The sequence below is a fragment of the Rhinolophus ferrumequinum genome, chromosome 12 (genome assembly GCF_004115265.2).
Source record: "Rhinolophus ferrumequinum isolate MPI-CBG mRhiFer1 chromosome 12, mRhiFer1_v1.p, whole genome shotgun sequence".
NCBI lineage: Eukaryota > Metazoa > Chordata > Mammalia > Chiroptera > Rhinolophidae > Rhinolophus > Rhinolophus ferrumequinum.
Genome location: NC_046295.1, coordinates 64,355,505 through 64,373,496, shown reverse-complemented (window position 1 = coordinate 64,373,496; position 17,992 = coordinate 64,355,505). Strand labels below are relative to the sequence as shown.

The 17,992-nt window shown below is 37.7% G+C and overlaps 1 protein-coding gene across 7 annotated transcripts in view; it reads left to right on the top strand.

The window, feature by feature from the left end:
• SUSD1 (sushi domain containing 1) overlaps positions 1-17,992 on the top strand; it is a 115,278-nt gene that overhangs the window by 19,559 nt on the left and 77,727 nt on the right. For 6 of the 7 annotated variants that reach the window (XM_033123694.1, XM_033123696.1, XM_033123692.1 and 3 more), the window contains exons 4-5: positions 4,539-4,724; positions 5,353-5,532. In XM_033123694.1, coding sequence (XP_032979585.1) covers positions 4,539-4,724; positions 5,353-5,532 — 366 coding nt within the window. The remainder of the gene's footprint in view (positions 1-4,538; positions 4,725-5,352; positions 5,533-17,992) is intronic. The other variant, XM_033123693.1, reaches the window with a different exon arrangement.

Genomic DNA, 17,992 nt, shown 5'->3' with positions numbered 1-17,992 from the left:
TTTCTGAAGCAGTTCTGGAAGTCCTCTTTTGTGAGTGTCTTTACTTCATCCTCCATTGTGACAACATTCCATGTCACACATCACTTCTGGTACGGCAATTTCTGTCAAATGAAAACATCATGGTGTGTCCTCATCTACCTTATTCATTGGATCTGGCATCATGCAACTTCTGGCTCTTCCCCAAAGTCAAAATGACCATGAAAGGAAAATGTTTTGAATCGATTCAGGACATCGAGACAACTACGACAGCGCAATTAAAAACACTCACAAAAGAGGACTTCCAGAACTGCTTCAGAAAGTGGCGAGAATGATGGAATAAGTGTGTTTGAAGTGAGGGGGAGGATTTTGATGGGAATTAATGGCAATGTGTCTTTTACTGTAACAAGTTTTTTTTTAATTTAAATATTCACTGTATTTTTTGAGCACACCTCGTAGAATAGGACACAAGGAATATTCCTCCTTGATTAGTTACATTTGTTAAGAAGGTTTCCTGGAACCTTTTTTCCTTCACAGGCAAATATTTTAAACCTTGTAGACCCCATGGAATTTACTACTATGGGAAGTTGTTCTGAGTTGCTTAACATGCTTATCTAGCCAAGATTCTAGAATGGATTAGAAAAGCAATGGTTTGTGAGCATAAGAGGTAGCAGGGGATTAAAAGTCAAAATCATGTTGTACTAATCTCAGTGATACATGGTAGATATAATCTAGACTTCATTAAGGCAGTTGATGATAACTTTGCCAATCTCTATGGATGGGGAATTATTGATTGGATGCTAGCACGATGAGATTGTAGTGGGAGAGGCGGCAGTGTGACATAGTGGTTAAGGATATGGTCTCTGGAGCCAGATACCTGCTTCAATCCTGGCTTCCCACTACTTACCTGACTTCAGTCCAGTTAATCACTTTGTGCTTCAGTTACTTCATCTGTAAAATGGGGATAATAACAGCATCTGCCACATGTGGTTATTGTGAGGATTAAATAAAATGGAAATAATCAGTAATAAATAATGAAGTGTTTAGAACATTGCCTGGCATGTGCAAGATGACGTGCGGGAATTATCAACAATCATTACAACAATTATTGTTATTAGGTTGTTGAATGACTATATCTAAATTATATGACTATTATATGACTAGATTAATGATTATAGTGACTCATATAGACCTGATTGTTATCTAGAAACTCCAAGTCTTTTCTGCACCACATTTTTGCCTTATATTTATTTGTATTGCTTCTTTTTATTTTATTTTATTTTTATTATTATTTTTAAAGATTTTATTGGGGAAGGAGAACAGGATTTTATTGGGGAACAGTGTGTACTTCTAGGACTTCTTTCCAAGTCAAGTAGTTGTCCTTTCAATCTTAGTTGTGGAGGGCGCAGCTCAGCTCCAGGTCCAGTTGCCGTTGCTAATTGCAGGGGGCACAGCCCACCATCCCTTGCGGGACTCAAGGAATTGTACTGGCAACCTTGTGGTTGAGAGTCCACTGGCCCATGTGGGAATCGAACCAGCAGCCTTCGGAGTTAGGAGCATGGAGCTCTAACCGCCTGAGCCACCGGGCTGGCCCTTGAATTGCTTCTTTTTAAAAAACGACTGATTCCCACTTATTATCTTTTGAGGAGTTTGGTGTATATGGTAGACAGGCTGGAAAAAGATTTCTGTGTGAAAGTTATACATACACATTTTACAAACTCCTCAATGGAATAAAAAAATCTTGATAAACTAAAATGATGGATCAAACATATGTTGTATTCTGCAGTGTTGACATCATCTCCAAAGTTTGTACTAGATTGAGATTGAAGTTATTTTATTTTATTTTTATTTTAAGAATCCTTTCTTAACAATTGCCAAAAGCCATGATTCTGTTTTCAACAATTGTTTAGCTCTTAAATTTTACTGGTTTCACTTATCAACACTTTTTGTTGTGTTTTATTACGTCTTCCCCTTTCTTGACATTATTTATTTTCATGTTTGTCACTGGCTTCAGTATATTCTCAAAATCTTTTTCAGAAAAGAAATGTCAGTGGTATAATTCCTGAGATCATTTATGTTCTAAAAGGTCATTCCTTTGTTTAAATATAGTACAATGTTTTACTGTCTTATCTTTAGAATGCTGTAAATAACACTCACTGCTATCTAGTATTTAGTGTTTCAGACAAGAAGTCCTAGGTCAGATGGGTTCTCTTTTTCTCATAGAGTACCATTACTTTCTCTCAAGAGGTTTATAATTTTTTCCCTATTCCATGAAACTCAGAATTACTTTCATTTTTCAGCATTCATGCCTGTCCGTTGTAAAGGCTATTTGGATTTGAATACATAAGCTGAGGGACTTTTTTTTCTTTTGATATTACTTCTTACACATTTACTCCATTCTCATCATCAGTTCCTTTTAAATGAATAATGATGGTTACCAAGGGGATGGTGTTGGGGGATGGGTGAAAAGGAAAAAAGGAATACAGAATAGTATAAAAAGTATAATGTAAAAAAAATTAAATGGATATTAAATATTTTGGATCGGTTCTCTTATCGCTTTTTTGTCCTATATTCATTTTATCTCACATAATTTCTTTTTCTATGTGTGTTTGGAGAATTCCTCAAGTTGGAATTTGCAAGTTTATTTTTCACTGTTGATCGACCTATTATTCAATGACTTTTGAATTTTTATTTTTGGCATTCATATTTTGTTTTTAAGCCACTAAGTTGGGGGCGGGGGGAGTAAAGTTATGTAGTGATAGATGATCAAGACACTTTTGACATATAAAGACATGCAGAAGTCCAAAGGAGATTTACAAGATTCTGTATTTTTTTTTTTTTTTAAAAAGGGGACTTTCTGAGAAAACAATGAGGCCTTGGAAATTAAAAACAATTCATTATTTCTCACAATTTCATGACTAGGTGGTTTAGTCACTGTGTGGACACATTAAGCTGGTGGCTGTGTTGGGCTGGTCTAGACTGGTAGGTAAAAGAAGGGCTCTCTCTCTCACAGGTCTAGGGCCTGATGCTGTCAGCTAGGGCATCTTAGTTCTCCATGTGGCCTCTCTCTTCACATGTTGTCTCATCTTTTAGGGCATCTCTCCTAAGTACAATAGCCTGGATATTCTCATAGCATGGCCACTGGATTCCAAGAGAGGGAAGGAGGATACAGCCAGGTATCTTCAAGGTTAGGCCCAGAGAGGCACAGTGTTACTTTTGCCCCGTTCTATTGGCCAGAGCAAGTCCCAAGGCCTGCCCAAGAGGAGGGGAAGTGGAATCCCCTGTTGATGAGAGGAGTGGCAGGCAAGCAAGGGAGAGGAAGAATTGTTGCTAGCCATCTTTGACGACAGTCTCCCGTAAGAGTTCCCCAAAGTTTGCTGCGCTAAAGGTGTAGGTTGATCAGAATTGGTAGCCTGTGTGGGCTCCTTCAGCAATCGAATGAATTACTGATTCCCAAACCACTGTGTCCAAGACCAAAAAAACAAACAAAAAGAATGTAGTGAATTTCCATAAAATTATATTAAACAAATTTAAAAGGATTCTGAGATTGTCTTCCTTCTTTTATGAAAATTATGGTATTAGTAATTTCTTGGGGAAAAAAAGTATGTATCTGGTAAAATAGAATATTGGCCAACTTCCAGAATTACTGGTCTTTGAAATCCCAGAGTCTGGGAACAACCAGATTTACTTAGTTAATCTGCTTCCTGTCCGCTGCCCCCCTGATGGTTCTTGCACAAGTCCTGGTAAAAGTCCCATTTCACTTAAGGTATTTTTTACTCCAAGTGAAATTGGTGTGTGTGGCTCTGATGGAATTCCTGAAGTTTTTAGTTTTGTTCATTAAGCCAGGTTGATGGGGGTGGAGTGGGGGGCAGGGCACAGTTAACTGGCAGAGAGCTTTCTTCTCCAGCCTCTAAATTACTGTGTTTTGTTTACCCCTGTACCTGCTACTTCTCATAATCCTCAGTCAAGGAAAAGTCTGCCAAGAAGCATGTCTTGTCTTTCTTGAAGCCTGTTTTATAAGCCCTTGTAATCTTGATAAAATTAATGAGACCCTTCTGAATTATCCCCTTACTACCTGTCTTACTAATCGATGCTCTTTTTTTTTTATTAGTATTAGTTTCAGGTGTACAAAGCAACGTAATAGACATTTACACCCCTCTCTATGCTCATTTTTGAGAGCATTTTTCACTCTGGTCTAAATGGTTTTGTATTTGGAGTTCTTCAGATATTTTTTTATGAGGTTGAGGCCATCCTTATTTTACAGTAATTGAATTTTTTTAACATACTTTTTGGAGTTTATTTTGTTTGGTGTCACAGAGTTGGTGATAGTTGTTGGTTTTCATGAGTCATATTTACTGAGCACCTTTTAGTGCCTATAATGTGAAGGACGTATGAGAAGAACCCTTAAGGAGGAAAATAAAATTCATGATACAGTTACAAACAAATGCATCCATTTGTAAGTGTAGATTGAGAATGTGAGAAATGGCTGTCACAATGTCACCCCCACCCACTTTTCTTTTTTCTGTTTTTCTCTTCCTCTTGTATTTGGGATGGGTCTCAAGACATAGATGAGTGTGAGGTTTCCGGCCTGTGTAGGCAAGGAGGGCGGTGTGTGAACACTCATGGAAGCTTTGAATGCTACTGTATGGATGGATACTTGCCAAAGAGTGGGCCTGAGCCTTTCCACCCAACCAGAGATGCCACATCATGCACAGGTGGGTTTCTGCCAAAGAAGGCAACCTGGGAAGGTGAGTTTCTGTTGGTGGTGACTTTCTCCTGCTCTGAGCTTGTGTCTGTGGGTCTGTGTTGGGGATGTGAGTGGAGATTATCTACCGGTATCTGTTCGTTTGCACATTTATACAACCTATGAAATAAAGCGAACAGCATAACCAAGATAGAATGGGCTACATTAAAAAGCTAAAATTAGTAAACTTCAGGGATTTTTAGCAGTTCATAAATATCCTGATATTAACTATTGTGTTAACTAGTAAACACAGCTGATCTGGTAAGGACCAGCATCTCAAAAGTGACCCTGAAAATTATAAAAGCATATATATTTTAAAGTATTGTGCAATTACAATTTTTCACTTCATTGGGCTAGGCTTCTCTTTTGGTAGTATGAGTTAGTGAAGGTTGATTGCCAAATTCTTTCAGCTTTGTGCTCTTACCTGTGGGAGGTCAGAAGATTGAATAGAGATAAGCATTGGAAATGTGCCCAGAAGTCATGTGGAAATGAACTAGCCTATTTAAAATATGGCTGGGGTATGTGTGGTGGGGTGGGGGGTTGGGTGGAAGGGAAATGGGATAGGGTAGAGATTATGAATTTTAAAAATTCACCTTCACATAGTAATGCATTTGACATTAATTTGTTTTTAGAAATAGACTGTGGTACCCCTCCTGAGGTCCCAGATGGCTATATCATAGGCAATTATACCTCTAGGCTTGGCAGCCAGGTTCGTTATGCTTGCAAAGAAGGATTTTTCAGTGGCCCGGAAGATACAGTTTCAAGCTGCACAGCCGTGGGCACATGGGAGTCCCCAAAATTAAGCTGCCAAGGTGAGTTTTCCAAAGGTTCAGTTTCACAGCTTATGATATGTTGAGATTATTTTCATATTTCTCTCTTAAATATTTCTCTTTGGGGTAGTGAATTAATTAAATAAGTCTAGTAAATTTCTTTTGTTTTTAAGAGGTTTTCCGTTGATTCTCTTGGTATTTTCAGGAATAATATCTTATCATCTGCAAATAATGATAATTCCATCTTTTATTTTTCTATATTTCTAAAAGTTATGTTTTTCTTTTGTTTGATCACTTGACTAATGTTTTTAAACAAAAATTTAAATAGTAACGTTGACTTTGAATATTCTTTTCTTATTCCTAATTTTCAAGGCAGTGGTTTTAGTGTTTCGTTATTCATGCATGATCTTGGCTTTTTGATGTTGTGTGTATCTACTTATATTCTTATGTACACTCAGATAGCAAGCTCTATGTTCCCAGTGCTGTTCTAAGCACTATATATATATATATATATATATATATATATATATATTTATATACATATATTTATATATAAGGAGAGAGAGAGAGCCAAAAAAATGTATACACATTTTAAGAAAGGAAAAAAACTGTATTAAAAAAAAAACTGTATTAATTGTAATACTCAATATATACTGATAACAAAAGATGAATACAGTCACATTTGACTTCTGCAATTTCAAGAGGTGCTCAAAGTGGTTACATCAGCATCCAAACATTTCTGATTTTCTGATTATGGCGAACTATTGCTTGAGCATAGATAACATCTCTTAAAATGTGTATTCATTTTTTTGACACTCCCAATACACACACACACACACACACACACACACACACACAGGCTCATTTAATCCTTACAGTATCCCCATGAGTATGTACTATTAACACATTTTACAGATGAGAAAACTGAGACATGGAGAAGTTAAGTTGTTCAAGGTCATACAAATAGTGGTGGAAGTGAAATTTGAATCTAGGAATTCTAGTTTCAGAGGTTGTGTTCTTAATCATGCTGGTATACTACTTCTGTTTTTACGATGATGTTACTTTTGGTTTTCCACTTTTAGCTTTCTCTCTCTTCATCTATTACCATTTTACTAGATTATGGCTCTATATACATAATCTTAAGGAAGCATCCATTTGTTCCCATTTTACTAGGATTTTTAAAAACCAGACATGAGTTATTTTTTACATGTCTTTTAGGTGTGTATTAAAGTGATCATATAGTTTTTTCTCCATTTACCAGTCATATGGTAGGTTATATTATTAGATTTTTTTGATAATGATTAATACTAATTGCTGGAATGGAACCTTCTGGATTTTTGGTGTTTTATTTTTTAATCTAGATTATTTGTGCTAAATTTTAGGATTCTTGCATTGATATTCATAAACAAGATTGTTCTATTTTTTTTCCTATGGTATCTTTTTGTTTGATATCAATGTTATTCTGAATTTTAAAAGAAGAATGTGAAAGTGTTTATTTCTCTTTCCTCTGGCATACTATAAATGGAATTTTAAAATACTTGGGAGATTTCACCTGGAAAACCATCTGGATGTGGTACTTTTGGAGAGGTAGCCAAAAATTTTTCAAAAAAATTCTATACTTAATGATCTGTTAAAGTTTTTTATCCTTTTCAGTATCTATTTTGATAATTTACATATTCCTAGAAAATCATCTATTTCGTCAGATTTTCAAATTTATTTGTAGAGAGAAGTGTAAAGCACTCACACTGGAGTTATATTTGTTTATAATTGTTTATAATAGTGAAAAATTAGAAACAATCCCAAATGTCTATCAATAGGAGATTGGTTGAATAAATAATGGTATATATATAAAATGGAATATTATGTAGCCAATAAAAATTACTTTGGAAAAGTATATTTTTGACATAGGTAAGAATTAACAGTATATTACTAAGTTGTGAACTGTATGAATAACATCTTATTTTTGAAATAGTTCATATATGCATATATGCTTATGAAAAAGTTTAGAAGGCTACATCCATATCAAAATGTTAACAGTGGTAATTTCCACGGTGGGGGGAGTCCTGGATGCTTTTTACATGTTACAGACTTTCTGTATTGAAGGAATTTTTAGCATATTAGACAAAGTAACAAAGCTGTTTCCATTTTGGATAAAAGGAAAAAAAACCCCAGTTTTCACTGAATTTATTGCCTAGCTAAGAAACCTCAGTGATGTGCTTGGCAAAGTTAATCCTTTTGCTATTTTGATTTGCGATTTCAGGCTCTAAAACACATTTTACTAGTTAATTATCATCCTGGGGGTTAAGAAATTCTAAAAGTATATTTTATTTCTAACATTATCGTTCAATAGATAAATTAAAATGCAGAACTTAGATTAAAATGTACCATAATGCTTATCAAAGAACTCCCTAAGGATTTATATAGGAAACCCCATATAAAACAATGTTTTACTTTGAAAATTGCATTTTCATCTGGATTACTGGACTGAGAATGAAGAAAGTTAGAGCGTGCTTGTTATATTCCCCAAAGAACTATTATTTAGAAGATCTTCACTTCTTGTTTTCCCTCCTCTAATAACTGCTCTCTCTGCCTGCTGACACCCTCCTCTGCCTCCCCGGTATCACCACATGGCCACCCGCTTTTCAAGGCTCTCGTCTGCTCCCCTCTAAGCACGCTCCTTCTTATTTATCCTTCAGTCTTCTTTGGGGCTCCAGAATCTGGGCCATGTGCCAGGCGGCACGGCACTGTATTTTTAGCTCAGAGTTATAAAGGCACAGGAATTGGGAATTCCACTAAGAACACAAGCCAACTGTGAACTTGGGTGTTGCGGAGGAGCCGGTCCTTGTGAAGGGAGCAGCTGTGTGTTGTAGACGGCAGCTTTTGTGCCGGATAATGGACTTCCCTGACAGAAGGTACAGTTGGTGGAGCCTGTGTTTTGAGTTCTCCCAATTACTGTATCCCCTGCAACTCTGCTGTCTTGGCAGGAGGGCCTGTGACATGGGAGCCTCACAGGTGGGAGTTGGAAGTAGGGATGAAAGGTCCCTGTGGTCCCTCTTCCGATGTGGGAGGGAATTCGTAGAAACGTCAGTCACGCATTTCCACCAACTCTCTGAAAAAGGCAGAATCTCTACCTTGTGCTTCCTATTGTTATTATTATTGCAGTTTTAATTTTCAGAAAGATGCAAGTTATAAGTGGCACCTTAAAGAACTTAAGTTTTTTAAAAATTTAACCACGCCAGGAGCAAGGTGAGGGAATCACTTTAGCCGTGTTATCATTAGCAAATCCACAGTCTGATACTGTGTAGGATCGATCCTGTAACTAAGAATGTCTGGGAGGAGAGAAAAGCCAGGTACATCACTGTTATATGAGGGTGAGCTCCTACGTTTACATGAGAAGAATGGGGGAAGACTAAGAGAGTTCCGATGGGAAAATGAGGTGGTTCCATGGAGGAGGGGGCATTTGTGCTCTTTTCTTTGAGGAGTTTGCCTCCTGGGTGAGAGTCCAGCGAGGAGCGGTTTGCAGAGTGGGGACGCTGAGGGGAGGATTCTGGGAACTTCTAGGCTCCCTAACTTATGGGGCCTTATCTTCCTTTCAAGTTGAGAATTCTCACCTGGCAGTGTGTCTGGCAACTGAACGCTCCCTTTAGGAACGGACTTCAGCGCTCGCCTGCTCCAGCCCATTCCCCACACAGCAGCAGGAATGCACTTCTTGACGCATGACTTGGATTATCCTCTCTCCTTGCTTACAACTCTTCTGAAAACATTGAAATAGCCACCGCATTTAGAATAAAATCCAAGCTCCCAACCGTGGGCCCTGAAGCCAACAGGGGTTTGGCCTTTTTGGCTTCTCTACAGGTGACATCTCCCATCATTCTCTCCCAAACAACATGTCCAGCTCTTATTAGCTTCCGGGCTTTTGCACATACTTTTCCCTCTACTTGAAATACTTACCAACTTGCTTAAAAAAGGGTTTTTTGGTCATGGTAACATACACATAATATAAAATTTTAACCATTTATAAGTGTACAATTCAGTGGCTTTAAGTACATTCACAATGTTGTACAACCATCACCAGTATCCATTTTCAGAAAGTTTTCATCATCCCAAACATAGACTCTATAATCATTAAACTCCCCATTTCTGCCTTCCTTGAGCCCCCGGTAACCTCTATTTTACTTCCTGTCTCTCTGAATTTGTATCCCAGGTACCTCATATATGTGGATTCATACAGTGTTTGTATTTTTTTAAAAAAATTTTTATAAGAGTTTATCTGAGCCCAAATTGACAACATATGTCAGGAAACAAGATCTCAGATGCTCCGCCAGTGTTTGTCTTTTTATGTCAGGCTTATTTGCCTTAGCATAATGTTTTTAGGGTTCATATATGTTGTATCATATATCAGAACTTCATTCCCTTTTTAGGCTGAATAATATCCAATTGTATGTACAGACTACATTTTGTTTATTCATTGATCTGTTGATGGAGTCTCCCTGCTCCTTGCATCCTTCTCATCTTTCAATTTTCAGCTTATGTGTCACCTCTGACATTATTCTCTTTCTTAGTACCCAACATGTAAGTATATTATTTATAATTACTTGTCTGATTTATGTCAGTCTCCCCTACTGGACTATAAATCTGTGAACTCAGCAACCATGTAGTCTTCTTCAGCATGATCCATCTAGCACCTGACACAGTGCCTGGCATACCTAAGGCCCGTGGATGCACCTGAATTGCCCTCAAAATGTGGCGCAGAGAAGGCAGGCATTGTGCGATTGGCTCCTGAATGGCCAGTCCAGTTTATCCTCTGGCTGAGCCTTGCTGAAACCCTGGCCTTCTCTTTTATTTCACTCCTCAAGTTTCATGTATTTTCTGGATTCCATGCCTTCTTACCTTGTCTTCTGAACCTTCATACTTGCTTCTCACTTGCCATGGCATCTCTGTGCTTTGATAAACCAGGAACAAGGCCTTGGGGCTGACTTCTGGTTTCCCCCCCATACCCACGCATATGGGTGGGTATGTTTTTAAAAATTCAACCAAGCCAGGAGCAAGGTTCCATGTAGAAACAGCAGTGATGAGTCCCAGAGATGGAAGGCAATGATGAAAAGCTGGAGAACCCTGGAAGGAGCGGGATGCTGGACAAACATGGCTTCCTGCACAGTGTGGTCTAGGACCCACCCAGAAGGATATTTGTTGTTGCCGAGTCACCTCTTCATCTTCTGACATTTTCTTAGTGGAGCCCAATCTCGTCTCTACAGGAAGAGTTTGAAAAGGTTTCGATATAAGTTGGAAAAAAATTAGGGCATTCAGGTGAGGGATTGCACTGCTGCCTTTGAATTTTTCGTAGTGGTGTGGAGAGGATTCTGAGACCATCTCTGGGCTTAGCAGAGAAGACTGCTGTAATGACACATGATGTCCACTATGGGTGAGGTGGGATGGAGTGGCCACGCATTATCTTGTTTATCATCTGTGTTCCAAGTGGTGGGAGGTTTTGCTCATTTGAAATAGATTTTCTGGCACCTTACTTTTACTAATCTTTTAAAACATTAAAAACCTGTATTGACTTACTCGCTTCATGCAGCAAATCTCTTGTGTTACCCTTTTGCCAAGTAAATGCCGTTAAAATATGTCATTTACAAATGGTTGGAGTCCTTTGAGTGTGCAAACTGAATGTTGACGTCGGTTATAAGACTCAGGGTGGTGATATATGCACTTCAGGATGAGAAAGACTTGTGTGAATTTTGGCCGCGCCACTGACAAGTTTATGTAACCACCCTTAAACTTCTCTAATGTCCATTTTCCTTCTGTAGAAGGGGATAAAATTGTTTTCATCTCATGGAGTTTTTATGAAGGTTCAAGGAGATCCTGGTAAAAAGCTTGTGGCGCTGGGCCTCACAGTGGCTGCTCAGTTAGTGGTAGCCATCTCAGTGACAGTCCTAAGCTGGTGGGGCAGTGGCAGGGGATGTTTCTATCAAAAATTCCAGATCTTTCTGATACTTCCTACCATCAAGTGGGAAGTTCTCAAATTTTTCATTTTTCACTTTACCTTAGTCATTGATTTTCGATTCAAATATTCTAATTACAACTAGGATCTTGAAATGAAGAATTTTAGTGTTTCGTTTTTTTTTTTTAAAGGAAGATTCATACTCTATGCAGCTCAAAGTATCAAAAACCATTATCACCTCTCCAAATGCAAGATCCTTACAAGAGATATGCTGATAAACGTTTTTTTCTTCTTTACACCCGTTCTTTCACCTACCCCATCACCTCTGAAGTTTCTGAAGTGTTTAGATTCTAGCTGTTTCCATACTATATACTATTCCTCGACAATAAATGTTACGTGGAATGGAAATTTTTCTTTTTTTTCCAAATGAGCTTTCTCGATGTCCACTATCCTAGCTGAGGGAAATGTGTTAGTTGAGGCTAAAGCTCATGGAAGACTTTAGAATACAAAGTACCTCAAAAAGTAATTGTTTTCTTTCTACAGCCTTAAGGCAAGTGGAAGTTTTGGTACTAATGAGCTCATTAGCTTAGTTTGAGCAGTTAAGAAGCTATTCTTGAGAATGTGCTTCATGGCACACTATAACCCTCCCATTTTTCTTTGATGGTGAGGACAACATTTTTTAAATTCAAGTTACCACAGATGGAGATGTTAGAGTCCAACTCCAAACATCAGTGACATGTAACCTAGTGCCCACGTGATCCTGGAATGGGGGTCAAACTATATTTGGCCAAATTTGGAACATACCTTACAATGATGAAACTTTTTCATAAAGTTACACTTTCACCCTGTTTCTTAGGCTTATTTCTTACATATAAACATCACAAAGATTAATGTTCATAATGATATTAATTACTCACATGACTACAAGGGATATTTAAAAAATATCAGATATTGACACAGCCCACGAAGAGCTTCCCGTTCAGGGAGAGAGAGGACATTTTTACAAATGAACAAATGAAGAAAGTATAAATATAAGTGACGAATATAGTGTAGCTCCTGGTGTTAATTTGCCTAAAACTGGACTCTCGCAACCTTCCACATTATACTCATTCCCAGGTGATTCGTACACCTTCTGATTTGAGAAGGTTAGAGACTTACTTCTATTATTGTTGCATAATCATGAAAACTGACTTTAATGTGACTGTCTTCAGTTTTCATACTTGTTTCTCCTCTTTTGCCAGAGCTTTCCATCCAGTAGTTAATTTTTCTGGGAAGTTTTTTTTTCCTTTTTTTTTTTTTTTTTTTGGTCAATATCAATATGTGGACTAGGTCTATCATTCATTCCTCCGACTGGCAAAATGCCTGCCTCAATTTATTGACATTATTAGTCTTTTTTTTTTTTTTTGCTTTCTCAGCTTGGTATTTATTGGTCTCTAAAACAGTCTGAGATAAAGCCTTATATTACTATGTTATTTCTGTCATCAATCACAGGATTGTGCTGATGTTGGTAATAAACCGCCGCCAATGCAGATGACAGTGGTGATATAGTCAGTGTTGATTAGATGCCATACATTGCCTATACCTTTCATCACGCAGATTTCCTTCTGGAATATGGGGTAGAATATTAAAGCTGGCAGTATTGAGAAGCATTTTTACCTTCAAGATATGAAGTAAAGTTACAGTAAAATGTGGTCCTTGAAACCGGCACAGCACATTTCCCCCCAGGGAGACCTGTTTTTGAAGTTGATTATTTGAATAAAAATCACAGATAATAGGATAGTGAGGAAAAATTCTCAGCTGTGTTCATAATTAGAAGACTGTATTACTGATGCAGATCCCAGTGTTGTTGCTTAATAATGTAATTAGCCAGAGAATCGTGTGCTTTGACAAACACCCCTATGCATATGCAGTGCAAAATTTGTCCTGCTTAGTTTTTTCTTTCCTTTGGATATAAACTGTTTTAACATGGTTTATTTCCTTGTGATAGTGTGAGCTTTGGGGTTTTCATGTAGAACTATATTTTTATGACCTATTACAGCCTGTGTTGGATTGATTTTTGAGTATTTCTTCATCGAAGCCACCTGCTTTCTTGGGTATCATTTGGTCTGAGTCCAAGTGGCAATGGCTGCCATCTCTCCTAAGCATGGTGGGAATATCTGTTACAGGGTTATGTTCCAGGCCAGACCCCCACCCCCACCCCCATCATGGAGTTCAACATCTGTATGAAGAAAGCTTCAGGGACAGCTGCAGGGACAGCTGCAGGCAAGTCTATTTCCAGCACCTCTCTTGCTCTGGGGAAATTCTTGGAGGCAAGATTAGGCAAAGGGAATTGTCACAGAACGCTTCCAGAATAATGTGAATGTTCCTTCAGGCAACCTTTTCTCCTGAGGTATTACCTAACCTGTAAGGTCAAGTCCTAGGCTGCCTAGACTTAATGGATCTGGACTTCGGGGTTACACAAACCGTGGTTTGGGTACTGGCTCTTTTATAAGTGGCATGATGTTTGAATGTGACTTAAGCTCTTAGTACCTCCATTTTCATATCTTTAAACTACATGAGGAAAAACCATGTACCTTGCAGGGTTTCCTGCGAGGAATAAATAAGATAAGTGTATTTCTAAAAGAGTACCTGCGGTTAGTAGGATTTCAGTGAATGCTATTATGGTTAAAATTTATTGAGGTTTGAACTTTCCCAGAATTCCTTGGTACAAGACTGATATTAGTTTTTGTGGGTCTTTTTCTTAGCTTTCATCTACTTGGTGTTTAGTAGGTGTGAGTTACCTCTGTTGGATTACAAACATAGAGGTAATGTCTTCCTGTCTTATTATATTTATAATTTGCTGATGTCTTTTTCCTTTCTCAGAGCTGTTATATCAAAGTATCATTTGTTGCATCTTGAACAATGATAAGGTAATAGCAAGCTGTCAATAAACAACTATTTATTTAGTATTTACTACGTAAAACATACTATTTTAAGTAGGCATTATGGAGTGAAAGAGATTATATGATAAATAGTCTGTCCTTCATGAACTCTCCATTAATTTGGGAAGACAATATATTTATAAAAAGAAACGAAGTCCTCAAGCAGGAAATAAAGGCCTAATGAATAGGATAGATAATTATTCTTGATTCTACCTCTTCTCTCATCCGCACATCCAGTCCATCACCAAGAACGCTGTTCTGCTTCCAGAATACATCTCAAATCCATCCTCTCTCCATCTCCATCACCTCTCAAGTACATCCAAACCTCATCATCTTTCTGGTGGACTACTACTATAGAGCCTAACTGATCTTTCTCCTTTTACTCCTGTTCTTCTGCCATCCATTGTCCACCCAACAGTCAAAATGGTCTTTTAAAAACCTGAATCAAATTATTTCATTCCCTTGCTTAAGACCCTCCAATGCCATTCAACTACTTTGAAATAAAATCCAAACTCTTTCCTAAGGCTTACAAGGCTCTGTGTGATTTGGCCCTGCTTTCCTCTCCACCTTCATCTCAGGCCACTCTCCCTCTTGCTAACTGTGCTCTAGCCAACAGGTTGTCTTTTCTTTCTGGGACACACCAAGAGCTTTCTTACATCAGGGTCTTTGCATTGGCCATTTCATTTGATTGAAGTGTTCTTCCTCTGCTCCTAAACATGAGTGGCCCATCCTCATCCTTCAGGTCCTTAACTCAGATGTTATCTCCTCAAAGAGATCAAACCATTCCTGACCACTCTATTTTAAAAAGTCATTCCCGTCCTATCTTGTTATCTTACCTCTTGCATAATATTTTCCATGATCTCTAATTATTTTGTTGATTTTATTTTTGTCTATTTATTCTCTCCCTAAGTAGGGAGTAATCCCTGAAGGCAGTAATCTTGTCCATTTTGTTCACTGTAGTAATAACTAGTATAGTGTCTGGCATGTACTAGATTCTCAATAAATATATTAATAAATGAACAAATGAACATGGGCCACAACAGTTTGGAGGAAAAAGGGATCCCTCTGTTAGTCATGAAGCGGATTAGTCATTGGGAAGGATTTTGCTATTTATGAGGGAGAAAGAATATACCTGGAGGAGAAAGAATGTGAGCAGAAAAGAGGTGAGACAGGCCGATACTGTAGGATTTCAGAGATGGAGCAGCTTTTGAGAGGCAGTGAGTATAGAAGAAGGAATCCGACAGACGTGGATTCAAGTCCTGGCCATCACATAACTACCTATGTGACTATGGATGTTTTACTTAACCATGTTGATCCATTTCACCTGTAAAATGAGGAAAATCATCCCTAGCATGGAGGGTTACTGTGAGACGTAATGATTTATACTTAGGACCCTATTGGGATACAGGTGATGATAAGTCATAGTCATTCACACCAGCATTTAATTTAGATTCTCAAATTTGGAGCTTTGTGGACATGTGGATGCCAAGAACTTAACTCAGTACTACTGATTCAAAAGAGTTACCTCTCGGTGTGTGTAGAGGGTGTGAGACTCTAGCACGTGTGCTTTTCGGAAGCTCCCCAGGTGATTGTTTAGGGCCATGTGTTTAGTCCAAACCATGCTGGAATCCTCTCTAAATATCTCTTGCCAAGGAACTGTCCAATTTGAAAAGCTCCGTGATGGGAACTCAGAGTCACAAGTCTTCTGCCACTGGGCGTCTACCTGAGTCCCTAGAGACCAGACTACTGCTTTCTCATTAACCCCCAAATTAATATTTTTGGTGTTAATTTAAAAAATTTTGCAGTCCCATAAAGCCACCATGCCTTCCATTATTCTTGGTCATGTCCAAGATGGAAGCCAGTTTAGTTATCTTCTGTACTCTTATCCCTTTAGTATCTGTGCTTCTTCTTTAATCCAACTCTCTGATCACTGGGTTTCCTCCCAAACCACTCCAACGTGCTGTTTAGAATTCCAGCTTCAAGGTCCATAAACCTGTTTAAACTTATACCCCTCAGTCTCTTCACCGACGCTCCCTTTATTTCCTGCTGTAACTGAACCCTGGCTTAAACTAGAAGATATTTTAGATGTCAACAGTGACTGTGCAGTCTTATGAAACATTAACCACCTGTATGGTAGGTTGCTCATTTACACACAAATATACTCCTGTCTTGGAATGTTTGGACCAGTGTCTAAAGGTTTGATCCTGGGAAAACAGGATGAAGGCCAAGTGGCCTTGTGTCTGGTAAACATGTATGAAAAGGGAACAAATCTCTGTGAGCAAACATAGGACTTGAGAGGTAGACAGGGTTGGAAGATTTATGAAATGACCACTTCGTTCTGGTCCCATAACTGCTGATGATTTGAATCTGCACTGACCAGAGACTAACTCTTTTTAAAAATCTCAGAGCCAAGTGACTAGTCAGGTGGGTTGAACGATTGTATCGAAGGTCTTATGATAATTCCAGTGACAACAGATGAAACCCTGCTCTGGAAGCCCTCTCTCAGGGAAATAACTGGGGGGTTCTGCAACAGACCAAACATCTGCAATGGGAGAGAAAAAAGAGTGCAATTCCATTAAATCCACCAATTCTGTATCAGAGGTTTATTTAAGAGAAGTCACCTATTTCTAAGGCCAAGAATGGTTGATGGGGAGTTGGGAACAGATCATACCATTTTCTCTATTTTGAATGCTTTATCTCAATAAATGGACTTATGTTTTAAAAACCTAGATGTCAGGAGTGCTTAATTTCTTGGCTTTCTACAGATGGGGGAGAAAATTAAAAGTCAGAATGCATGTCAGGTGTCGTTTATTTTCTTTTATTTCTGTATTTAAGTATAACTGGGACTACTGGTTACATTTGCAATAATTGTGACTACCTTATTTTATGTTTATATTTATTATGCTTTCTTAAATAAAATTGTATCTATGAGCTCTCCACTACTACATGAGAAATGTAGCGTGTTTTATTTCTCCCCTTCACCTCACTGCTCAGATTTTGTTGCAATAATTTGGAATTTTATTTTCAAATTATAAATATTTTTATATTGTTAGCTGTGAATTTTTTTTCAGAAAAGATGCACATGGATTTTTTTTTTAATTGTAAAATGTCAGAAAATGACTTTCTTTTACTCTTAATGTGAGGTAGCTATTGGCTGTTTCCAAAATAGTAATGTCGTAATTCTGTCCCTTCAGACAGTTTTCTGTAAATATTCCATTGTCTTCCAGTAGTCAGAGTTGCAGAGAAGAAATTTCATAGTTCTGGGTTTGTCTTCCCCTATGCAACTGATTTTTTTCTTTGAAAGGTGCGTGTAAATTAAATGTTTAAACTGTAAATGCTTTCCCTATTAATTTGTTTTTAAAAGTTCAGAGATTTTTGTATATATTTCATTTAATATTCATTTGGCAACAAAACTCCTACAATTGCATTATCATCTCTTCAGGAGTTAATGATCCGAAGATACATAGTAAAAGGTACCAGAAAAAAAAATTTTAATATGAAAAAGAACCTTGAGATGGATTATTTCATTGACCTGAGTACTTCTTTATAATACAAATAGTCATATAATTGGAATATTTTTATGTATGCATGTTTGTAAATTTCATTTAAGTCAGACCTATTTATTTTCTCTACTTCTGAA